Here is a 26,583-nt window from a genome sequence, read left to right as displayed (position 1 = left end):
TCAGGCTATTACAACATTCCTGTGGGACCTGTAGTGCAGGCCTCCCTTGCCTCCAGAGTTAGGGAATCAAGGGGCACAGCCTCAAAAACCAGAGCGCCGACACTTGTTAAAGCTCTCCTCAGAGACCCTGATGTTCTGGGTGTGGCAGAGGGAGAGCAGCAGGGGGATTGCATTTAGAATCCTGCCCTTCAGACTGCAGCTACAATGATAAACTAATAGAGGCCTCTTTTCACAGAAATATTGAGTTCCTGGGGCTGTTGCCTCTTGCTATGCCCTGAGAATGGTAGTTATTTAGAACTCTTTCTCTTTTGGTTCTACTCCTTTGGGACCCGTGAGTGTAAGTATCACTGGTCAATAGAGCAAGGTGGTGTGCAAGTGTCCCCTGGTGGCAGCTCAAAAATCAGGGTGCCTGGCAAAAGTATCCACAGCTTTTGGATGAGATTCCAACTAGCTGAAGCGAGGCAGAGGAGAAGTGCAAAGACTGTCTCTGCTGGCCTCTGTTCCCTAAGGGTCTATGTGTAGACCTCTAGAAGTGTGCCAGACCTAAAGCCTGCCCCTCAGACCAAAGCTCCTGGGTGAGCAAACAGCTCTTCTCAGAAAGGCAAGGGAATTCAGTCTCTGTGCAAGTGCTCTGGGGGTGGTAGTCTGCCAAGAACTGTCTCTTTGTCACAGCCCCATGGGAACCAGGAATGCAAAACTTCCTTGCATTCAGTGCCACGTGATGAAGGGTTGTCCCCTGAGTGGCAGCCACAAGAATTGGGGCACCAGACATAAAAACTGGGGGTGCAGCCACAAGAATTGGGGCACCAGACATAAAAACTGGGGGTGCAGATACATGTGAAAGGTCCCTTCTGGAAGATACTGGTGCCCTGGAGCAAGGCAGAGGGTAAAGATGGTGCCTGTGAGAGTAGGTGGGGTTGAAGGCCTAGAATTTGTGTGTGTGTGTGTGTGTGTTTTAAGGAAATTAAATTTAACAGGGTGACATTGTCAATAAGAGTACATAGGTTTCAGGTAAACATTTCTGTAGCATTTGAACTGTTTATTATGTTGTATACCCATCACCCAAAGTCAGATCATTTTCAATCACCTATTTGTCCCTCTTTTTTTTTTTTCTAAATGTCAGAGTGCTTGGTCAGACTTGAAAACATTTAAAACAAAGTCCTTGGCAACCTGCAAATTATTCTTGGTAACCTTGCTATTCCCCTGGCCATATTTGTCCCTCTTTACACCTTTTCTTCCACCCCCTCCCCAGAAGGCCTAGAGTTTTCCCATCCAAGTACTAACCAGGCCCGACCCTGCTTAGCTTCCGAGATCAGACAAGATCGGGCGTGTTCAGGGTGGTATGGCCGTAGACTAGGCCTAGAGTTTTGAAGGAAAAAAGATAGCACTTAAAGTTGGCATCTACCAGCGTCTATCCCCAAAATTTATCCCAGCAGCCCCCTTGATGGGTAAGTTAGATGCATGCCCCTCAGGTTTATGCTTTAAAATTAGCAAATGAGACTCTTACATGAAGTCTGGGCAGGATCAGCTGCTTCTGTGCCAGACACTGGGTCATGAGCCTCAGCGGGAGAGCACCTTTGAGAGCTGTTTCTCAGATCACTAGAGCCTTGTGGGTCTCTTGGATGAGAGCCCTGATGGTTTTCATGGCTAGATGTATTGGGTGCTCATCTCTGAGATACAGGTCTTAAATGATGGGGTACCCAATGTATTCAGACTTGGCTCCACAAGAAAAAGCTCTGAGTTTTGAGTTCCCTCCCAAGAGTGGGCCACTGTGCCTGGGGTGGGGTTTATGACAAGACTGTGTCTCAGCTGCTCCATCTTCAGTGTGCTTTTTTTCTTTTGATGTATAGTCATCGCTCAGCTAGGTTTTGGTTTATTTTCCAGAGGAAATTATTCCACTTGTAGCAGTAGATTTGATGTGTTCGTGGGAGCAGGTGAGTTCAGGATTTCCTATTCTTCCTATGTTGCCATCTTGAACTGGAACTCGGTATTCCTGGGTATGGAGGGACCAGTTTGTTTAACATGCAGCAGCTGATGGAGATCTGGCTTGTTTCTCATTTTTGGAATAAAGTTGCTAGAAACATTTGCATACAGGTTTTTGAGTGAACATAAGTTTTCATGTCTCTGTGCTAAATACATTTTTTGGGTCATATGAGTCATAAGGTAGTTGCATGTTTAGATTTGAAGAAACTGACCGTTTTCCAGAATGGCTGTACCATTTTACAATCCCAACAGCAGTGTGGGGCTGATTGGTTTTCTTGCATTCTCACTCACATTTGTATTGTCACTCTTTTTTCTTAGGAGTTCTTTGTTCTAGATATGAATCCTTTTCAGATATGAGGTTTGTAAATATTTTCTCCCACTTTGTATCTTGTCTTTTCATCTATTTAACAGGGTCGTTCACAGAACATTTTTTACTTCAATAAATCCACTTTATCAATTTTTCCTTTAATAGTTATTGCTTTTGTTGTCAGGGTAATATTAGCTTCATAAAATGAATTGGAAGGTGTCCCTTTTCTATTTTCTGAACAGCTTGTGTAGAACTGGTGTTCTGTAAACATTTGGTAGAATTCTCCAGTGAAACCATATGGGCCTGGAGATTTTTGGGGGAGAGGGTTAAAATTATGAGTTCAATTTCCTTAATAAAGTTATTTGACTATTTTGTAGTTTCTGCTTTGAAGATGGAATTGGTCCATTTCTCCTAGATGGTGAGATTTATGTGTATATTAATGTTCTTAGTACAGCAGGTCCTCAGATGATATCGTTTTGTTATAACATTGATGAGAAAAAAAAAATCAATTCCCAGCAGGGCCATTGTCTGTGTGTAGTTTGCACATCCTCCCCATGTCTTCATGCGTTTCCTCCAGGTACTCCGGGTTCTTCACTCATCCCAAAGATGTGCATGTCAGGTGAGGTGTGTCTCAATTGTACCATTATGAGTGAGGTGAGTGTGAGTGTGCCCTGCAGTGGAATAGCACGCTGGCCAGGGTTGCTTTCTGCCCTGTTCCTGAGCTGCCGAGACAGGTTTCAGTCCTCTCGACCATGAACTGGGATAAGCAGGTTGGGAAATAGTTATTTTACTTGTTTATCAATCTTTCTTAAATATATATATATACCTTGCATTTATTCCCGTGTTTAATATTAGAAGTGTTTGGGGTCTTTATTTAGAAGTTTGGTGATGTTTTTGGGACAAGAAATATGCTATTAAGAACTTAACTCTTACATCAGAGTTGCCATTTTGATCACCGGTCAGGGCACACACAGTGTGAACAGCTCATTGTTCCTGACTCTTTCTCTCTCTCTTTCTTCTCTATTCCCCTTCCTCCTCTCTCTCACTAAAATCAATAAATCTGGTGTGGGGGAAAAAAAAAAGAACTTAACTCTTATTTATGTCAATAAGCCTGTGGTAAAAATAGGTTTCATTATATGGCCTTTTGCTTAAAGCTGCAGTTTCCAAAACCCATTGAGGACATTAAATGATAACTTACAGTATTCTCTTACTGTCCTTTTTGATGACTGGAAGGTGCATAGTGATATTTGTTTCTACCTGATACTAGTAATTTGTCTTCTTTTTTCTTTTTTATGTCAGTTTTATTAAGTTTTTTTGAAGAGCCATTTTCTATTTCATTTTTTTATTGTCTCTCTGTTCAGTGTTACAGATTTCTGCTTTTTTCCCCTTTTACTTGACTAGAGTTTATTTTGCTCTTCTTTATCTAGGATTTTTAGGTGGGAAATTATATTATTTGAGACCTTTTTTCTACTTTAAGTACTTAGTACTATAATTTTCCTCTCAACACTACTTTAGCTATGTCCCATGAATTTTGATATTGTTGTATTTTTATTTTGATTCAGTTAATTGTATTTTTAAATTTCCCTTGACATCTTCTTTGACCCATGCATAATTTAGAAGTTTGTGGTTTGGTTTCTAAATGTTTGAAAATTTTCTTATTACCTTTCTGTTACTGATTTCCTGTTTGGTTCTGTTGTGGTTGGAGAACACACACTGTATATTTCCATTCTTTTAAATTTATTGGTGTTTTTTTATTGGCCCAGATATGGGACATTTTAATATCTATAATGTGGGTGCTTGAAAAGAATGTATTTTCTGTTGTGAATGGAATGTTTTAATACATATCAAGTATTAGATCCCATTGGTTGATGCTGTTGTTGAATTCTATGTTCTTCCTGATTTTCTACTTTCAATACTGTTGAAAAGAGGGTTGTTAAGGTCTTCAACTGTATTATGTAGATCTGTGTCTTTTTCCTTTCTGTTCTACCAGTTTCTGCTTTTCATATTTTGGAGGTCTGTTGTTTAGTGCATACACATTTAGTATTTCTCTTTTATCGTTTTACTTTTTTTTTTTTTTTTTATTGTTTTACTTTTATACAAGGTCCCTTCCTGATAATTTTCTTGGTTCTCAAGTCTACTTTATCTAAATTATTATAGTCACAGTTGTCTTTTGGTTAGCATTTGTACAATATCTTTTTTTAGTTCTTTTTACTTTCATCCTGCTTATATTACATTTAAACTGAGATTTTTCTAGACAGCATATTGTTGGGTCATATTTTTTAATCCACTTTGGCAGTCTGTCTGTTAATTGATAAATGTAAACTATATTATGTAATTATGTTAGGGCTTCAGTCTGGCTTTTCCCTGTGTTCCATTTTCTTTTTTTCTAAGATTTTTATTGATTTTCCAGGGGGTAGAGAACAAGAAGTATCAACTCATAGTTGCTTCACTTTTAGTTGTTTATTGATTGCTTGTTGTATGTGTCTTGACTGGGCAAGCCCAGGATTTTGAACCAGAGACCTCAGTGTTCCAGGTTGACACTCTATCTACTGTGCCATCACAGGCCAGGCCTGTTTTCTTTTTTCCTGCTTTCCTGTGGGATACTTAAACATTTTTTTGGACTTTCATGTTGATTTATCTGTTTTGAGGTATCTTTGTATAGTTTTTTTTTTTTTTTTGTATTTTTCTGAAGCTGGAAACGGGGAGAGACAGTCAGACAGACTCCCGCATGCGCCCGGCCGGGATCCACCCAGCACGCCCACCAGGGGGCGACGCTCTGCCCATCTGGGGCGTTGCTCTGTTGCAACCAGAGCCATTCTAGCGCCTGGGGCAGAGGCCAAGGAGCCATCCCCAGCGCCTGGGCCATCTTTGCTCCAATGGAGCCTTGGCTGCAGGAGGGGAAGAGAGAGACAGAGAGGAAGGGGGGGGTGGAGAAGCAAATGGGCGCTTCTCCTATGTGCCCTGGCCAGAAATCGAACCCTGGTCCCCCGCACGCCAGGCCGACGCTCTACCGCTGAGACAACTGGCCAGGGCCTGTATAGGTTTTTTGGTTGTTAATCTAGGAATAGCAGGTCCTCAGATAACATGGCTTTGTATAACATTGTTTCATTATAGGTGGTTAAGATGCCATAGGTACTTAACTTTTTATACCAATTAGCCTGTGGTAAAATTGGTTTAATTATATGTCATTTCACTTAAAATCACAGAATCTATCAAGGACTTTAAGTGAGGACTTAGTGAGTTCCACTGTATACACATAACTTGCCACATTCTATTGGTGGTGTCTTTTTAGCAGTTTGTCTTCCTTTATGTCCCTGTACCCTCCTTTTTATAATATAATTTCCTGAATAATTTTCTACAGACATTTAGAATCATATCAGACAACAGTAAAATATTTGCTTCAGTCATCAAACAATTTAGAAAACTCAAGAGGAGAAAGTGTTTACCCATATTTTTGCTATGTTTTTTCTTCTGATATAAGGTTCCTTTTTTTTTTTTTTCTGTCTTTCTGTTTAGTTTCCTTTACTCATTGTATTAGATTGAGTCTCCTGACAATAAATTCTTTTAGTTTTTCTCATTTGAAAATTATTTTTTTAATTCAGTGAGAGGAGGGGAGGCAGAGGACAGACTTCCACATGTGCCCCAACCAGGATCCACCCAGAAAACCCACTAGGGGGAGATGCTCTGTTCATCTGGGGTTGTTGCTCCATTGCTCAGGAACTGAGCTCTTATTAACACCTGAGGCAGAGGCCATGGAGCTATCCTTAGTGCCCAGGGCCAACATGCTCCAATCAAGCCATGCCTGCAGGGGGAAGTGAGAGGGGAAGGGTGGAGAAGCAGATGGATGCTTCTTCTGTGTGCCCTGACCGGAATGGAACCCCGGGACATCACACACTTGGCCAGTGCTCTACCACTGAGCCAACTGGCCAGGGCTGAGAATTCTTGACTTCCCAAATTTTAAGAGATATTTTTGCAGGATATAAGGTTATGAGTTCATAATTTGTTCCTTAGCACTTTAAAAATGTATCAGTTTCTGCAAGCCTTCATGTTTCAGATAAGAAATCCTGTCATTCAAATAGATTTCCACTATAGATAAGGTATCCTTTCTCTCTAGATTCTTCAAATTTTTCTTTGTCTTTAGTTTTGAAAAGTCTATGTATCTCAACATGGAATTCTTTGGGTTGATCCTGCCTGTATTTCTCAGTCTTGCCCGCTTTCTTGTCCTCTTTCTCCTTACCTTCTGGGATCCCAGATGACACAAATACTAGATCTGCTATTGTCCCACCGGTCACTACGATTAATTTTTCCCTGGTCTCTTTGCTTTCTGTTTTTTAGAATGGGTAATTTCTGTTGCTCTATGTCCAGATTCACTGATTCTTTACTGTCTTCTCCATTCTACTTCTTATCCCATCTATTGTGTTATCTCAGTTATAACTTTTTTTTTGAGAAGCATCAATTCTTTGTTGCAGCACCTTAGTTGTTCATTGATTGCTTTCTCATATGTGCCTTGACTGGGGGGCTCCGGCAGAGCAAGTGACCCTTTGTGGCCTTGGCTTCAAGCCAGCGACCCTGTGCTCAAGCCAGCAACCTCGTCCTGTGTGTCCCAGTCTAATGCTCTATCCACTGCGCCAGTGCCTGGTAAGGCTCATTTATTACTTTTCAGTTTGAAAATACTTTGGTTGTCCTTTACAGTGTCTGTTTCTTTACTGAGACTTTTTTCATTAACTTGAAAAGTGATGGTCATTGCTCTTTGAATTCTTTTTATCATATTGCTCTGAAATCTCTCAGATAATTCTAACATCTCTGTAATCCCAGAATTCGCATGTATTGATTATCTTTTTCTATTTTTTTTTTTTTAAGTGAGAGGTGGGGAGGCTGAGAGACAGACTTCCTGCATGTGGCATGTGGGCCCTGACCTGGCAAGCCCACTAGGGGGCGATGCTCTGTTGCTTGGCAACTGAGCTATTTCAGCACCTGTGGTATGACCATGGAGCTATCTTTAGCACCCAAGGCTAACTTGCTCATACCATTTGAGCCATTGCTGCAGGAGGGGAAGAGAGTGGGGGGGGGGGGGGTGAAGAAGCAGATGATTGCTTCTGTGTGCCCTGACCAGGAATCGTACCTGGGACTTCCACACGCCAGGCTGACACTCTACTGCTAAGCCAGGGCCTTCAGTTTTTTCCTAAACAATAATATATACATTAAGTTTTTTTCACACTTGACATACAATATTAGTTTCAGGTGTACAAACATAGTGATTAGATACTTATACACCTTAATAAGTGATCACCCCCAAAAAAACTAGTACCCAACTGACATCATATGCAGTTATTACAGTATTATTTACTACATTCCCTATGCTGTACTTTCCATCTCCGTGACTGTTTTTATAACTGGTAATTAATTTGTACTTGTTTAATTTCTTTCACTTTTTCACCCATTCCCCTCCCATCTGGGGACCATCATATTTTCTCTGTATCTGTGAGTTTGTTTTTGTTTATTTTGTTTGTTCCACAGGTAGGTGAAATCATACAATATTTGTCTTTCCTTGTCTGACTTCACTTAGCATAATTACCCCTAGGCCCATTCTTATTGTTGCAAATGGTAAGATTTCATTCTTTTTTATGGGTGATATTCTATTGTATACATACGAACCACATCTTTATCCATTTATCTATTGATGGACACTTGAGTTCTTTCCATATCTTGGCTTTTGTACATAATGCTGTAGTAAACATAGGGGCGCACATATCTTTCCAAATTGATGTTCTGGATTACTTCAGATACATACCCAGAAGTGGAACTGCTGGGTCATAAGGTAGTTCAGAATTTACCTAGTGTGCCATCTTAACCGGAAGTCCCAGTTCTGATTCTTGATTTAATTGAAACCTAGATATTTTGGAAATGTGAAACTGCCTCTTAAGCCTTTTCTTTCAGCTGGCTTTCTCTGATAGCACTCTTGTTGGAGAAGAGTGGACTCATGTTATTTCCAGGAGGGAGCAGAAGTCCAGGTTTCTCACTTGGCCTCTTTTCACCCCCTCTGGCAAGCTCCTTATTACTGCTGGGCAGGTGGGAACTCTGGCTCCCCACAGGCCTCCTGTGACACCGGACCAGTGGGAGAAGTGTGCCTTGTTACCACTGAGTGGGATAGAATTCCAGGCTCCAACTGTGTTCACTGATAGCACAGGGGGGTGAGGTGCCTTGTTCAAGTCCCTGCTCCCTGTCTTCTCTGACGCAACCCTCCAGGGTCTGAGGCCCGTTATAGTCTAGAAAGGGTGGAAGTTGGCCTTTGCTGCGTTGGTAGAGTGGGGGCCACAGTATTTCCTGTGATATTGGCTGGAATTATCTATCTATGAAGGCTGCTCCTTTCTTGGTCCTTTACCTTGAGAGAGCAGGCTTTGTTGGGGCTTCCCCTGCCCCCACACCCACTGGCATTTTTGGCTTGTGAGTGACTCTTGCACCCAGCTTGGGATATATGAGGCAAAAGGAAAACTCAGAGAGTACACTCCTATGTTATTTTTTCGGTTTCCAAGGTTCTAGCCAAGTCTGTCTTCTCTACCTTTCAGTCTTATATTTTATATAAAATGTCCAGTATTTTTATAGTTAGCAGGGAGTTAAAATAGTTAGATGTAACAGAACATCTTCATCTTCCTGGAGAAATAAGTATCTAAAGGGTTTTTAACACAAATGCCATGTGTACACTGGATATGACATCATGGAGTTGTCATGGGGACCGATTATAGAGTAATTGAGTTGGCATAATGGCTCTGGATAATGGATTGTGTCTGTGATGTCAAAAATAATTGGCTGAGGCAGTCTTTGAAAAGGTGCCTGGAAGTACCCTAGGTAAAGATAATCTGAACATGAGCCAAGTGAGAAGGAAACAGGAGACACAGTTGCATCTGAGTGGTGCTCTGCAGGAGAGTTGACAGGTCAGGTTCCCCAGAGTTCCAAGGTTAGTGACATGGCACATGTGATTAGAAAAATTGGGGAGACTTTCTCTTCTACAGCATGATGGTATATTACTCTTTGCATTGATTGTATTGAACTGTAGAAACACATAAATCTAGGTGACTGGGAATGGTGCTCTCAGTATATTTCCCCTCTGGCGAACACCCAGTAGACAGACTGATACCTCTAAGTTCCATGGAAAGGAGTTTAAGAAAGCTCTATTTTATTGGTTTTACATACCAGAAAAAAATTTTTTAATGTTTATTTTACTGATTTGAGAGAAAGGGAGAGAGCAGGAAAGAGATAGGAGCATCTGTTCCTATATGTGCCCTAACCAGGGATCAAACTGGCAACCTGTGCTCTTCAGGATGATGCTCTAACCTAGTGGTAGTCAACCTGGTCCCTACCGCCCTCTAGTGGGCATTCCAGCTTTCATGGTGGGCAGTAGCGGAGCAACCAAAATATAAATAAAAAGATTTAACTATAGTAAGTTGTTTTATAAAGATTTATTCTGCCAAACTTAGCGAAAATCCGACATAAAGTACTTGGTAAGTAATTATTATTATATGCTTTAAGTTGCTATAACTCTGCTTTATAAATTTTATAAAGTGAAATTACTTCCATACTTTATAAATCACCATTACCATGGAACCGGTGGGCGGTTAGAAAATTTTACTACTAAAAAAAAAAAAAAAAAAAAAAAAAAAAGAAAATTTTACTACTAACAGAGATACAAAAGTGGGCGGTAGGTATAAAAAGGTTGACTACCCCTGCTCTAAAGCAACTGAGCTATCTGGCCAGGGCCAGAAAATATTTTATATTGTACAGATTGAAGAGGTGGCAAATTTACTATATATTTAAAATAGGACAAAGTAGAAAGAAAGGTGAGAGTTGATGGCATTTTGTCTTGACAATTACTGAATACTAGTACTATATTACCAAGTAATTTGAGTATCTGTCACTGTGATATGAAAGTCATAGTATTCCGTCTCTGGGAAAATATGCATATATATGAATCTTTGTTTTCAAATGCATTGAAGTTCAGTCTTTTCATCTCTAAATTGTAACTATTAATCCCTACCTTGAATGCAGAATTTTTAAAGATTGCCTAAGAAAAATCTTAGCAAAGTAGTATGCGCACAGTAAGGCACGTGTGTGTGTGAAATGAAAAGGCACATTTTCATTTCCCTTTGAATTAACAGAATGGCCCCAGAATTAGAAATCTAACTTTTTATAAGAAGCATTGAAATTCCTTGAAAGAATTGATAAAACTGATAATCTTATCTAAGATAATTAATTTATTCTATTTCATAATAGAAGCCTAAGGGGAATGTATAATCTTTTGATATATATACACAGCATACTTGCACTAAGTATGATGAACTTAAAGATGATACTATAAATCAATGCGGCTTCTAGTAGACATGATAGATATTGTCATGAATATTTGAGTAACTTTTGTAATAAACGTTTATAGATTCATAGGATTGAAAGTATTACAGATAGCCCTTTTTCTTACACCAGAATGTTTGTAATCTAATTGCTAAGATGGAACATATTTACATAACCTGTAATATAAGGCTAGTGACTAAGGTTGAGATAAGGACTTTAAGATAAGCAGCTTTTAATATTTCAAATTGAATATTAAATATGAAATGGAATGTGCTGTTTTTCACGGAGTGTTGGGGAAGAACCCCAACCTCGGAAAGCATGACAGTGAGTAACTAGACTCCAAAGGAAATGATTCAGCAAGCAGGCAGGCTCACCACAGTTCAGTAGGTGTGAGTGTGGACCTGGAGACTGGCCCAGTGGATCAGAGCAAGAGTTTCCTACTCACAGCAAACAGCAGGTGTTAGTTCTCATTTTAATTGCAATTACTTGACACTAGACATAACTGATCATTTATATCAATAGAATATTGCATTCAAGGTAGAAATGTCATTTTTAGTAAGATCTGGCTTTTAAAATACAAGAGACTTGCTGAACAAAGCCTAGAACAGCTGATATAACAAATTCCACTAGTGCTTTGGGTCAGTTGCCTCAACAGTCCTGCCAACTCCCCTATATAAGTCCTTTCATGGAAATGTCCCCAGTCATGTTGCTCACTTTGGAAAGATTGTTGGTTTTCTACCCAGCTCATGTTTGTAGGGAACTAATTGGATCCTGTTAACATGGTATATTTTTATACCTTTCTATTCTCTAAACTAAAAATCATTTTGGGAATCCACTTTTCCTATGACACTGGGCTAATTTAAAACATTCTCATAGTTTGAGTTTTCATTAACCATGAGATAAGGGGAAAGGACCCTAGAGGTGCAGTATACTTAATTTAGAATTTTTTTGAAATGATCATTGGAGCTTAAAAAAAAAGTCTTGTTTATGAAAATTGTATTCCAGAAGAGGCAGTTCTTGATACTAACATTGAAAAGATAAGAGCCTGACCAGGCGGTGGCGCAGTGGACTGGGATGCCGAGAACCCAGGTTCAAGACCCCAAGGTCGCCAGCTTGAGCGCAGGCGGGCTCTTCTGGTTTGAGCAAAAGCTCATCAACTTGGACCCAAGGTCGCTGGCTTGAGCAAGGGGTTACTTAGTCTGCTGAAGGCCCACAGGCAAGGCACAATGAAAAACTAATGATTGATGCTTCTCATCTCTCTCCTTCCTGTTTGTCTGTCCCTGTCTATCCCTCTCTCTGACTCTCTGTCTCTGTAAAAAAAAAAAAAAAAAAAAAAAAAAAAGATGAGAGCTTGATCAATTGTGTGTAACAGCACTCTGAATAGGAGCCTGTACTGTTCTACTGTAAGCACTTGGAGCCAAAATCAGACAAAAAAAAAAAAAAATAGAAATCTCATTAGAAGTTGGTATGACCTGCCTTACCTGTGGTGGCGCAGTGGATAAAGCGTCGACCTGGAAATGCTGAGGTCGCTGGTTCGAAACCCTGGGCTTGCCTAGTCAAGGCACATATGGGAGTTGATGCTTCCTGTTTCTCCCTCTTCTCTCTCTCTGTTTCTCTCTCTCTCTCTCCTCTCTAAAAAGGAATAAATAAAAAAAATAAAAAAAGTTGGTATGACCCTGACCTGTGGTGGCGCAATGGATCGGGCATGGACCTGGAATGCTGGGGTCGCCGGTTCGAAGACCTGGGCTTGCCGGACCAAGGCACATATGGGTGTTGATGCTTCTTGCTCCTCCCCCCCTTCTCCATCTCTCTCTGTCTCTCTTCTCTAAAATGAATAAATTAAAAAAATAATTTAAAAAAAACCTTAGCATTAGCAACACCATTTTAAAAAAAAGTTGTTATGAAGAAAATGGTTTTAAAAAACAATCATGTTTTGGCTGTTTGTCTTCTGCTTTGGGGACATGCATACTCGAAACCTCTTTTTGTTTTTTGTTATTTATTAAAATTTGTCTGAATTACACACACAAAAGAATTTAAAGAGCATTTCTCTTAGTTTAGATTAATTCTGCCTCTGGAGTCCAAGTTTTGTTTTGTTTTTTTTTTAGAAAATTAAAATTTTCAAAACCCTGAACTTGCCTGGTCAAGGCACATATGGGAGTTGATGCTTCCTGCTCCTCCCCCTTCTCTCTCTTGCTCACTCTCTCTCCCCTCTCTAAAATGAATTTTAAAAAATTAGAAAATTAAATTTAACAGGGCAACATTGATCAACAAGAGTACACAGATTTCAGGTGAACATCTCCACAGCATTTGAACAGTCGATTGTGTTATATGCCAATCACTTCAAGTCAAATCATTTTCTGTCACCTTATATTTGTCCCTCTTGTAGTCAGTCTAGCTCTTACTAGCTCTCTGAAGGATGGCAAAACAGATTGGTTCTGAGAATGAATTGACTGTCTTAAAAACAAACAGATGTCTGTGGGAAAGGGGTGTGTATGTTTTTAAAGCAAGGGGCACGTGTGTTAATTTTCATAAAATTCTAAATTTCTTCCATTACAAGGAAGACTGTTACAGGGCAACTCTTATTTCTGTTCATTTTTGGTTCTCAGGCTCCTGGAGATGTTGATTTCTTTGTGTCTCTGAGAAGAAGCGATCATTTCAGGATTGCTTTCCTTTTTCAGCTTATAAAAATCCACATTTAAACTTATACCTTATTTATAACTTTTTTTTGAACTTATAACCATCAACAGTATTAACATAGAGAAATGCATAATACATAAAGTTATAAAAATAGCATACATGTAAAAACAGGTGATCTGACACTGTTGCTTAAATCACTTTGCTCAATGCCCTAAGCTTTTTTTCTTGATATTCAAGATTAATGAGTTGCTTTGTCCTTAATTTTCAGTAGATGGAAAAACAAAAGGATAAAATTCACCTGTAAATGTTATAGGAAGATAAAGATTATTTTTTTTAAAACATTGTAATTATGTTCATTATTTATTACTTTTTTATTTTGGGTAAAAGATAAAGATGTTCAAACATGCCCTGAAGTTGATCTTCATCCAAATTCCATTTTTGGGTATCTCTGAGTGAATGTTCATAATGGGATATGAAAATCACCTTACTTCAATGATAAGTTAAAAACAGACTTACCGGCCTTTATTAACTTTGGTCCCAGTGACGTCCTGGAGAATTGTAGGTGGGGAAAAGCTCTCTACTCAAGTGACCACTAATTCTTGAATAAACAGAATTATAACTTCCATTTAGTAGAACTGTAGATTCTAGTACCCAAACTTCACTTTATTTGTTAAAAACAAACCATCATCTCACTTCCACCCTCAGATAGGAATATATTAGTTTAGGTGTGTGGAAATGAAGAGTGGATAGAAAGGAAGGAGCCTGTCTGTAGGTCCTGTGTTTCTCCTCCCTGCGCAGGCCCACTTCCATCCCGCTGTCAGCCGTCACGTGCCCTCACCCGAGGCCCATGGTGGTGGTGTCCCTCCTCTGTCCTGAGAGCTCTGCTTTTGACTGGTGTCTTCCTCTAAATTCAGGCTCAGTTACGACTACTCCTCAGCACTGTTATTTCGAATAAGCATACTTTAATTCTGCATTTGTGATTTGTATACTTTACCTAGATTGTTCTTATGCCTGGAATTGTCACCACCACTATCCTATCTACCCACACTTCCCCTGGTTCTTTCAAAGAATTATTTTTAAAAAATCATTATGGTGTTCAGTTTTGTTATCAAGAATATAGTTGAGGGCCCTGGCCGGTTGGCTCAGCGGTAGAGCGTCGGCCTGGCGTGCGGGGGACCCGGGTTCGATTCCCGGCCAGGGCACATAGGAGAAGCACCCATTTGCTTCTCCACCCCCACCCCCTCCTTCCTCTCTGTCTCTCTCTTCCCCTCCCGCAGCCAAGGCTCCATTGGAGCAAAGATGGCCTGGGTGCTGGGGATGACTCCTTGGCCTCTGCCCCAGGCGCTAGATTGGCTCTGGTCGTGGCAGAGCATCGCCCCCTGGTGGGCAGAGCATTGCCCCCGGTGGGCATGCCGGGTGGATCCCAGTTGGGCGCCTGTCTGACTGTCTCTTCCCGTTTCCGGCTTCAGAAAAATGCAAAAAAAAAAAAAAAGAATATAGTTGAGGAAACATTGAATATTTGATATTAAATATATACTCCATGTATATATCCCAGAACTTTAATAGACTGACTTATAACTTAATATAGTTATTGTATAGAGCTGTTCAACAAAATTATCTGACCTACCCTATGAAAGGTAGGTAGAAATCAGAATTTAACTTATTGCATCAACAAAGAGCCACACTTTTTTTTCAAAATTTTAATCTTATTAAAATTTCTTTATTTGAAAGATTGATATCTTTCAAAGAACAGATATTTAACAGAGCTTTCGTACCATTCCTTATACTTATGTACTTATACTTATTCCTTCTGTACTTAATCCTTATGTACTTATTTATTTTGGAGAGAAAGAAGCTACAATTCGTAGTTGCTTTAACTTTAGTTTGACATTGACTGCTTCTCGTACATGCCTGGATCAGGGATCAGACCTTGGGCTTAAGCCAAGCCCCCAAGCCTTGGGTTCGTGTGGATGATCCTCTGATCAAGCCAGTGACCTTGGGGTTTTGAACTATGACTTCAGAGTTCCTGGTCGACACTTTATCCACAACACCACCATTAGTCAGGTTCTTCATGTACTGTTTTTAGAAGTGTTACCACCTGTTTCTCCCCTGGTAGGTATAGAAAGTGGCAATGACGCTTTGCAAGTCAAACACATTTCCCTATCCCACACATATTCCAAATAAAGTTAATAAAGTTAGTATTACTAAAATTGGTTACTAGGCAAGATTTGATAATGTTACAGGTGAAACACAATCTCCAAGCATCCCCTGTGCATGGTAGTTAATAGAGCATAAACAAAATTAGATTAAACACCTGAATTCAGTGCATAATACCAAAAGCTAAGAATCCAAAATATAGGTAGAATGAATTATCACAGCTCTCAAGCAGAAATAAAATACCAATATCCAGTTAAAAGAAAACTAAAACAATTTAATGTTATATATTGTATAACAGTTAGGATTTACTTTGACTACATGTAACATAGAAGCCGAAAATAATAGTGACTTCAGCAGAATAGGAGTTCATTTTTCTCTCCATGTAGTTTGTTTCTCTCTTACAGACAATCAAAATAGCTAGTCTGGGGCTGACAGTGGTTCCACCGTGTCCTCAGGGACCCAGCTAGGTTCTCTGCAGGCCTTAGTATCGGCTTCCGTGTCAAGGTTAGCTTCTGGCCCTCTTTGACTCCATCTCAGTCCTCACCTTGCACTCAATGAAGGGGTCAGGCTAGAGATGAAAGGACCTTTTTAGCCTTCCTAGATGGCTCACAACAGTCTGCCTACATCTTATCAGCCAGAATATGACTGCATGACACTTTGAGGGAAGCTGAGATATGTTAATTAACTGGATTGTGGTGATTATTTCAAAATGTATACACATATCAAATCACCTTAAATATGAACACTATTTAGTTGTCAATTATACCTCAATAAAGGGGTGGGGGTGGGGGAAATAGGGGCTTAGTGGCCAGGAAAACCTGATTGTAGCAAATAGGAAAAAATGGATAAGTATATAAATTGACAGTTCAAAAGAAATCTGAATTTTATTCTTAACCCCAAGACTTCCATTTGGAGCTGTGGAGTAGTGCACATTGAATTTTTTACACTCAGGTGATTATTAGTTACTGAATGGATTCAATTAAATAATTCAATTAAAATAATTTTATTTTCTCCTTTTCAGTTTCTGATGCTGTGTTTGGCCCATATTGTTACAACATATCTTGGAATTTGATGTATTCTATCATACACAGAAAATACATTGACATGCAAAAGCCAAGACCCCCGAGGAAGGGCTAATACGTTACTGATTTTATTTTGTCAAATACAACTAGTAGTTAACTACTTTTAAGAGCATTAAAATGTGTCTTCACTTAGTTCAAATCAAAACATTAATTGGCCTGACCGGGCGGTGGCGCAGTGGATAGAGCATCGGACTGGGATGCGGAGGACCTAGGTTCGAGACCCCGAGGTCACCAGCTTGAGCGCGGGCTCATCTGGTTTGAGCAAAGCTCACCAGCTTGGACCCAAGGTTGCTGGCTCGAGCAAGGGGTTACTCGGTCTGCTGTAGCCCCATGGTCAAGGCACATATAAGAAAGCAATCAATGAACAACTAAGGTGCCACAACGAAAAATTGATGCTTCTCATCTCTCTTCCTGTCTGTCCCAATCTATACCTCTCTCTGTCTCTGTCAAAAAGCAAACAAAAACATTAATTGGAATCTGTGGTGCCTTGTGCATATTATCTGGCGATTCAGAAGAACGATGGCAACAAGTCTAGGCCTGGTATGTGTCTACTGGTAGGTTGACCAGTATTTTATTATGTGAGATTAGCCTGAAGACTGGCTCTCGGATGATGTGACCTGATACTTTCTGAGTGATTGACAATGTTTTGTTATATATTCTTACAAAGCTGGTGACAGCCAATCTTATGTCTTCCTTGCAGGACAGAGGTCAGGTCAAGGCAGCCCCCTCATGATCTTCCTTTCTTTGAGAAGCCTCCAAGCAGGCAGTTTTCCTTACCAAACCTCTCTCCAGAGGGACCTCAACCCAAGACACCACTGGCCAATGAGGAAGCACTGCAGAAGATCTGTGCACTTGAAAATGAACTTGCTGCTCTCCGAGCTCAAATTGCCAAAATTGTGACCCTGCAAGAACAGCAAAGTCTCACTTCAGGTCTGTAAGTCCAACATTTGTTTTAACCAGCAAACTGGAAATGAGATGAATGTCACTAATTTTTAAATAAGCAAGTAATGACCCTGGCCAGTTGGCTCAGTGGTAGAGCGTCAGCCCAGACTGTGGATGTCATAGGTTGATTCCTAGTCAGGGCACACAGGGGAAGCGCCCATCTGCTTCTCCACCCCTCCCCCTCTCACTTTTTTCTCTCCTCCTCCCTTCCTTCAACCATGGCTCTACTAGAGCGAGTTGGCCCAGGCGCTGAGGATAGCTCCATGGCTTCTGCCTCAGGTGCTAAGAAATGGCTCCAGTTGCAGAGGAGTAAGGGCCCAAGATTGGCAGAGCATCGCCTCCCTAGTGGGCTTGCCAGGTGGATCCTAGTCGGAGTGCATGCGAGAGTCTGTCTCTACGTGTCCTCCTCTCAACTAAAAAAATAAAAATAAAATAAAATAGCAAGTTAACAGCTATTGTGGTTAGAAAACCAAGTCAAAATTAAGACTCTCAGCATAGTCTAATCCAGAATCCAGTCAAGTTTAACTGGTTTTGTTTTGGTGCTATCAGAGAGGATGACAGATGAGTATATTTGGAAAACACAAATTCCTGCACTTGAACATAGGTGAATGCTATGAGAGCTTAATTGCACCAGTCCCATTAGACATGAGGTTGTCTGTCTCAAAACAGTCCTGACAAGGTTGAGCACTATATACAGTACTTACCTGCAAGACTCGAGACAAGATCTTGGCCTTTCTACCTCCCTTTCCTGCTTTGAAATGGAACTAAAAGTACTACTGTTATAGAGTTATTGTCGGAATAAATGACATAAAATGCCTTCAGCATATACGAGTTGCTTCAGTCCTTTTCTCTTGCCTAGAGTAGAACCTGAATTCAGGTCCTCTGTCTCCTGGTCTAGTACTGTTGCTTTTGTTTGTGTGGCATTGACACTTTGGTGAAGAAACCACAGCCTTGAAATCCTAGTCCATTAACCTGCTGGCAGGTAGCAGTTGTTTTTCCTAGTGTTGTTCCTGAGTTTATGTGACCTACATCCAACCTGGGTGCACCACAGGGGGTGGGGGGACACACTCTGGGCACTAAATGCTTGAGGAATCATCATTGCTTATTAAAAGACATTTATAACTTTAAAAAACCAAAGTCCTGCCCTTTTCTTCTAAGTTGCAGTTCTCTTTTGACTAGGAAGTACCATAAATAGTGACATAACTGGGGGATTTATGGCCGGTGTTCTGTTTGTAATCTAAATCCTTAAGTAAAACTTTGACATCCCCTAATCAGTGTAGTTCACCCACAGAAAACTCTCTAACCTCTGGTTATGCAGAGAGATGAATTTTTAGGTCCTTATTTAGTTAAGCTTTCGCTCTGGAAATTAAGTATAGCATTTTTTTTCTTCCAGAAATTTGTTCAATAAATCTAAACCTTTTCTTTCAATGCAGGCATATAATTCAAAAAAGAAATTACTTTTAATTTTTATTCATTAATTTTTAGAGAGAGAGAAACATGAATTTGTTGTTCCTCTAATTTATGGATTCATTGGTTGACTCTTGTATGTGCCCTGACTGGAGATTGAACCCGCAATCTTGGTGTATTGGGTGGGATAAGGCTCTAACCAACTGAGCTACCTGGCCAGGGCATATAAAATCATTTTTGTGACGAATTATACTTAAACCACAAATTTACCCAATAGTTTTTCAAAGTTATATACTAAATTATCTAACTGTATATAATGAAGATACCGTATTTCCTCATGTATAAGATGCTCCCGTGTATAAGACGCAACCTTTGGAGCCCCCCCAAAAGCATTATTGAACTCAAGTTTTATTAATTATAAAATTCATACTACTATAAATTTTAGTTTATAGTAAAAAAATTTTATAGTTTTATTAACTATAAAATTCATACTAAAATTCATACTCCTCAACAAGCATGAAAAAGCAGGAAATGCAGGTAAAAAACTACAGCCACTGTATAAGACGCACCCAGTTTTTAGACACTAAATTTTTTGAAAAGGGGTGTGTCTTATACATGGGGTAGTACGGTAGTTATTTATGCAGTACAGACTATATTTTATCTAAAGGTCATTCCAAACTGTGCCACAGTCAGCCTTGAGCATTTGATACCACAAAAACACTCCTGTTAAATTAAATGGAACTTTTCCATCTGGAGAGTTTGGGATTAAATGATAGTGACTGAGATTCAGGCATTTAGATTTCAACCGAGTAACTGAAACTTTCTTTCTGCTTACATAACTGAGATTCTTTTTAAGGATACTGTTTTCAGGTATACAGAAGTCCTTAACATGATTAAAAGTTTTTATTTGCCTGTTACCATCAGGATTAAAACTGATTTTCCCCTTATTTCTGCAGGTGTTTTAGATTCTACCACATCTGTTAACACAGCGCCACCCCCTGTCCCGCCACCGCCCCCTCCCCCGCCCCTCCCCCCACCGGCGCTCCACCAAAGTGCATCTGCTCTGGATCTGATCAGAGCGCGAAGGGAGAGAAAAGCCAGTGCCGGGGAGGTGCTGGAGAAGCACAGCCCGAGGAAACCTGACGTGCCCAACATGCTTGAGATCCTTAAGGACATGAACAGGGTGAAACTTCGGTCAGTAAAGAGGTGAGGGTCCATTTCCTTTCCTTCTCACCATGAACAATTCCAAGTTTCTTATTTACAGAAGATGGGCCCTGGTGGCTTCTACACACAGTGAACTAATAAACACTTTCAGATTATTTTTTTTTTCTCCCATTGCATTTAAAGCCCTTTCATGAGAGGTCTTCTTTGTCAGTAAAGCTATGTGTGTACCCACTGTGGTTGTGACCAGGCTTCTGGAGAAGGGTGGCTCTTCAGCAGGCACACAGAGCTCTTCCTGGAGGGAGGACAACATACTCAACTGTTCCCTTGGTTTCTGCTCACTTTTCTAAGGTCAGAACAAGATATGAAGCCTAAACCTGTGGATGCTACTGACCCTGCTGCCCTCATAGCAGAGGCTCTGAAAAAGAAATTTGCTTACCGGTACCGCAGTGATAGCCAAGGTGAGGCTGAAAAGGGGCTTCCAAAGTCTGCGTCAGAGGCCACCTCAGAAACGGTGCTGGTGAGTACAAGGCCAGCTTCCTGTCCCGGTGCAGCGTGGTGGTGCACACCACTGCTGAGCACCTCTGCTGTAGGAGGCAGGCAGCTCTGTCCTCTGCAAGATTCAGGTAGTCCTCACATACAAGCAGATTGCTTACAGAGGAGTGTAGAGGAGGAAGCAAAAGTTAACCCCTGGTGTATACTACTTGACATCTCCCATGGTAATTTTTTCATGCTGTGTTTTATTTATATTTAAGAATAATGAAGTCAAATTTATTATTATTGGACCTGGCTGGTGGCTCAGTGGTAGAGCTTCAATCTAATGTGTGGATGTCCCCAGTTCAATTCCTAGTCAGGGAACACAGAAGAGGTGACCATCTGCTTCTCCTTCTTCCCCTCCCACATCCACTAGTTTGATTGGTGCCAGCATGTCCCAGGTGCTTAGGATAGCTCCACTGGAACGCATCAGCCTCAAGTGCTAAAAATAGCTCCGTACTTGAGCATCAGCCACAGACTAGGTTGCCAGGTGGATCCTGGTCAGAGTGCATGCCTCACTGTTTCCCCTCCTTTCACCTAAAAAAAATTATAATTTTCTATTTTAGGACTATATGTTGTGATATAGAAATTCAAAGTAAAGAAAGATCAATTTCTCTTAGGGCACCCTATTAAAGTCTTCTGAGCAGGGAGAGTTCTGCACTGGCCTTGCAGACATGCACCATGTCACAGGTGGAGACAGGAGCTTCCCTGGAATCTGTTCTGTTCCTAACGCATACACTCCCTCTATTCAAGTTACTGGCATGGGAGGCTATGTGCCCTTCTACTCCAGAGAGACAGATAGCTTACAAATTCTATCATCTTTGAAACTCTTTAGACATTGAAAGGGAAACTGTGGTACTTGTACTCACAGAAGTAGTTGGACTAAGCCAGGTCTTTGCTAAGGTGATCACAGTTTTCTAGGAAGCAATGTGGTTAATATATGGCTGCTTGGTTTTCATATATACCAGCCCTCTGATCCATGACTGGGAACCAATATCTATCTTTATACCTTTTGTTTCTTTCTTTTCTAGTTTGGGCCACACATGTTGAAGTCTACAGGAAAAATGAAGGCCTTAATTGAAAACGTTTCAAATTCCTAATAGACAAGGACCTGAGAAAGACACATTGGTTTGTTAGGTCTGTTTGCCTAAGTAGACACATCAATGCTGTATTTAGTAAATACCTGAAGTTTATGTAAGTAGTCTCCTTTTAAATCAGCTAGAGGAATAAGCAGTAGCAAAAGCACTCTAAGTCTGTGTTTGCTGTATCAGAAGGCAGTTCTGAAGTTTTCCAGAACATACTTACTTTCTGATATAACATGTTCCAGTTTTGAAAAAAATAATATAGATTTCAAAAGGAAGAATGGACATTTGTAGATGGGCATTCTCAACACTAATTTATCTGTGTAAATGCTCTATGTGCATATACTTGGATATGAAGAAGTCTGTAAAATGGTGAGGGTGCTGTCATGCTTTCAGCAAGCATTTTCTACTCAGTGACTGACAGAAGAGCTGGCCTAGCAGTTTGATGGAATGAAGTATTTGAGATTGGAATCTTCTTACCTCAAACCGAACTTTAAGATTTTTCTCTCACATTTTCTTAGAGATGGGAGTTGAGTAGGAGCTGGGTAATGCTCACTAAAATTTCATGATGCTGTCCTTTAAAAAGGGAAGTCCAGTCTGAGGAAGAAAATGCAGTTTTCAAATAAGGAGGAATCAAAGTATTGAATTAAATCTTTTTAAGTAAAAACCAGAATGTACCATCTTTCTCTGTTTAATAAATGGCATCATAAAAGGGACTTGTTGCTAAGTTAACACTGTTGGAAATTGTCAGTATGATGGAGTTTAAAATTTTAATTATTGGTCAAAATAGTACCTTTAAAACGAAACACTGAATAGGTGAAAAGATTTCCTCCATGGAGTTCATCATTGGTCAGAATGTGTCTGCAGAATTGCGTTATGCGACACGAACACGAGCTGCTGTTAGAAAGTGCAGAGCTGCCTTCTCGTCTCGGGCGTCTCATGAATTGCTTTAAGTGGTCATTTTCATTTTTAAATACTATACTTGATAAGTCCTCATAATTATCTTTATTTGTTAAACTTAGCTAAGTTAATAATAAGGAGGACTTGCAGCCAGAACCTCCTACCATGAGTCAACAGTTGTATTATTTAAGTCTAATTTTAAAAAGTTTTATTTCCTCTGAGGGGTGGGGCATAAGTAGTAGATAGACCTTAACTTTTAAGTTATTGAAAATGTGCAATATTCTAGGTGTTAGCAAATGAGTTGAGGTAATTTACACAATTTGGTTATCCAGCTTAAATCTGAACTGTGGCTTATTTTACACATGTTGACATGCATTGTTTGTTTTATATGGTTTAAAAATTCTGCCTTTAAGAGAAATTCAGAAAGTTCACCTGACACACACATATTATGATCTCCTAAAAAATTTACATTTGTGTCTATTGAATTTTGGCCAGTGCGCCAATGGAAGTTACTGTTTTGGAATAAAGCAAACTTATTTTCTTTGGACCATAAAGCGTCTCTCTCTCTCTCTCTCTCTCTCTCTCTCTCTCTCTCTCTATATATATATATATATATATATATATATATATATATATATATAAAAATTTTTTTTTTTTTTTTTTTTTTTTTTTTACAATGGGTAAGATTCTTTTATATTATACATGTAGCTTCTTCAAGAGTAATTTGTTTTGTACATTTTTCAAGTCAAAATGTCTATTCCTCAAAAGAAATCATGTTGTGTCATTCACCTTTCCCTTAGAAGGATTTCGGCACTAACTCAGAAGGGCAGTCCGTGGATGACTTGCCTCAGTGTTCACGCCTGTCACCTGCTGCTAGGATTGGTGACACCTGTCTTCCTCCATACTCATCTCATTCAGTTTCTGCTTCTCGCTTCCCAACACAATACCTGAAGTGAAAGATCTTGAGTAGTTTAACTGCATTTTATAGTTAAGGCTTAAAAAGTTAAGTAACTTATATAATGTTTTGTCTACTCTGATTCTAACTAATCCAGGGGCTCGCTATACACACGTAATGTGAGTCAGAACACGAGATTTGGAGTTGTGCATGGACCATGTATGTGATCCTGGCAAGTCTCACCTCTATTTAAAACAGCAATAATGCTCAGCTCAAAAAAATTGTTAAAGATTAAATGAAATAATGATTTTGAACGCATTCTACGAATAGGAGAGTAAGAACTAAGTTATATCATTTTATATGAGGTCACTGTAGTTTCCACTACACTTAATTTCTCCTGTGATAATGTGGTTGGGTCCCTGGCACCATCACAGGCTTGGGGTGGAGCAGCAGAACTCAGTCTTTAGTTCTGGTTGTCTCCCCACTCAGGGTCTCTTCTGTGGAAGAATCCTGCCCTCTTGCTGTATTAAGAATTGTTATGAATAAGTGGTAAAGAAGACAACACCAGGTAACAACTACCAAAAACAAATACTTGAGGAAAATCATCCATCTGGTAACTTACCCAAAAACAGATGTTCTCTCTGGGTCAGAATCTGGCTGATGAAGTTTAAACTTGCAGGAGTTAACCCAATAGTTAGCTCTGGGATTGTCAGGCAGAACAACACGAGGTTTAATGAAGTATCAATTATGTCTGTTGTCACAACATTTCTCATGAGCTTTCAGCCATTTCTGAGTCCTTTCCCCTTCTCATCCTAGAGTCAACATTCTTCTGAGCTACCCCACTGAACCATTTCTTTAAAATGTTTAGATTTTCCATGTAAACCTTGTAAGCAGGCTTTTTTTAAAAAATAATTTTGTTTATTCATTCTTTTAGAGAGGGTGGGGAGGGAGGGAGAGAGAGAAGGGAGGAAGGAAGCATCAACTCTGATATGTGCTTTGACCAGGCAAGCCCAGGGTTTTGAACTGGTGACCTCAGCGTTCCAGGTCGACGTGCCACCACAGGCTAGGCAAGCAGGTTAGTTCTTTGTTGGTACTAGTGCAATCACTTGAGAACAGACAAGATAATAAAAATAGGATGGCTAATAAGGATCCAGAAATCATGTATGTTTCTCTCTAAGACTTTCTTCCTTAATCCACTTCAGATGTGCTAGATACCTTCATGTTCTACAGCTGGAGCTTTCCAAACTTTTCTCTTCCGTAGATTCTCCAGCCTCTTTTAAAGGTCACGGAGAGCTCTTTCTATCAGGTCAGAGTGGAACAGGAGTGTAATTCGGACCATCTCAGAAGGGTGAATAAGATGACCCAGATAGCATCTCCCATTTCACCCCAATCAACTACGGCTGTTTAGAGGGCATAGCTGGAGAAGCCTTAATGTGGGAGAAGGGCCAAACTCTTCGTAACAGGATTTTTACTGGAGGTATGAAAAGTCTGCTGTTTCTGTTGCCTAATGGCCATCCCTATTCATTGGCCAGTCATGCTTTTTCTCAAAGGCTGAAAATGAGTGAGAGCTAGACTCTGGCTGGGATGTCTTCTGAAATGTTTGTGTCACCCACACAGCAGGGGAGTACATGAGCCTAATCTTGGGGGTCAGGATGTATACTCCCTCCTTCACCCAACTTGACAGCAAACTGCCCAGCACCGGAACCTCTGCCTTCCCTGCAGCAAGGGAATGCAGACTGGTCAGTGACCAAGGACACAGCCTTGTTAAGCTGGTCCAATCAGTCTCCCTCAGGAATCTGTACAGGGAACCTGGACAGGGAGGGGCATTTGGTAACTGGAGCTCAAATAAGTGCAATTGAGCAGTTCATACAAGACAGATTATGAGAAAATGAATCAGGTTGTTGATTCAGCACTTATGTGTTAATACGTTATTTTACTTTTAAGAAATGCATTTTACAGGTTAGGAAGCCACTCAAAAGATTAGGTAACTTGCTCAAGGACCCACAGCTAATAAGTGACAAAAGACCCAAACCCAGGTCTGTCGAGCTGTAGAGATGCTTTTTTTTTTAAAATTTTTTTTATTTACTCATTTTAGAGAGGAGAGAGAAAGAGAGAGAGAGGAGAGAGAGACGGGGGGGGAGGAGCTGGAAGCATCAACTCCCATATGTGCCTTGACCAGGCAAGCCCAGGGTTTCGAACCAGTGACCTCAGCATTTCCAGGTCGACACTTTATCCACTGCACCACCACAGGTCAGGCCCTGTAGAGATGCTTTTTAAAAACACACAGTGTTATGCTGCCTTTCTAAGTAGAAAGTGCAGGGAGAGGAGCAAAGAGCAGCACGTGTGGGAGACATAAGCAGAAGTAGCAAAAAGTCGCACCTCAGAATGATCGGACCACAGACTCTGCTTCCAGCAGCCCTCGGCGGTCTCCAATACCATGGCCATGCGTCATCATGCTAAAGCCCGCAGGTATCTCCCAGGTTAGCAAAAAGCTAACCCCGTATCTTGTGATGATTCTTAGATGAAAACTCAAAAGTGGTGGAGGGGGTGGAGTGCAGCCCCCACATATGGCCCAGGGAAGGGAGGGGCAGAAGAGTCTTGGTGCCTGGAACCCTGGCTCCCTCCCCTGACTGCAGCAGAGCCCAGTAGCAGCAGCAGAGATGCACCTATGGCTTCTGACCCTGTAACAGTGCTGTGTTCTCACAGCCTTCCCTGCCCCATTCACCATATCCTTTCACCACTGAAGGCGCAAGTAGCACAGATTAAAAAAAACCAACTTGTGCTATATACAGCACATTTACTGAAAAATGGAACAAAGACTTCTAAGTATCATTCTGAAATAGGAAGGGTGCTCACTACTTCAAACACACAGTCGACACATCAGTGAACACCCAAGGTAACCCGGTAACAAAATGATGGTTCTTCAGAAATCAAATTCAAAGTCATGGGAGACTGATCTAAATGACAGAGCATTCAAAATCACAATGAGAAAACTCAGTGAGACCCAAGAAAACTCAGAAAGGCAGTTTCAGTGAACTCGGGAATAAAATTAATGAACAGGAGTACTTTACCAAAGAGATTAAAACAATAAAGAACCAAACTCTGGAGCTGAAGAAGTCAATATATGAGATGAAGAAGGCATTAGCATTGAAA

General features: G+C 40.4%; 1 protein-coding gene across 2 annotated transcripts in view; it reads left to right on the top strand.

Moving 5' to 3' along the window:
- MTFR1 (mitochondrial fission regulator 1) overlaps positions 1-22,351 on the top strand; it is a 77,287-nt gene extending 54,936 nt beyond the window's left edge. For both annotated transcript variants that reach the window (XM_066378964.1, XM_066378965.1), the window contains 4 exons: positions 17,210-17,439; positions 19,815-20,064; positions 20,371-20,539; positions 21,585-22,351. In XM_066378964.1, coding sequence (XP_066235061.1) covers positions 17,210-17,439; positions 19,815-20,064; positions 20,371-20,539; positions 21,585-21,653 — 718 coding nt within the window. In that variant the 3' untranslated portion in view covers positions 21,654-22,351. The remainder of the gene's footprint in view (positions 1-17,209; positions 17,440-19,814; positions 20,065-20,370; positions 20,540-21,584) is intronic.
- Positions 22,352-26,583: the final 4,232 nt, after the last annotated feature.

This window comes from Saccopteryx leptura, chromosome 3 (assembly GCF_036850995.1).
Source record: "Saccopteryx leptura isolate mSacLep1 chromosome 3, mSacLep1_pri_phased_curated, whole genome shotgun sequence".
Classification (NCBI taxonomy): domain Eukaryota; kingdom Metazoa; phylum Chordata; class Mammalia; order Chiroptera; family Emballonuridae; genus Saccopteryx; species Saccopteryx leptura.
This window is presented reverse-complemented; position numbering and strand designations above follow the sequence as displayed.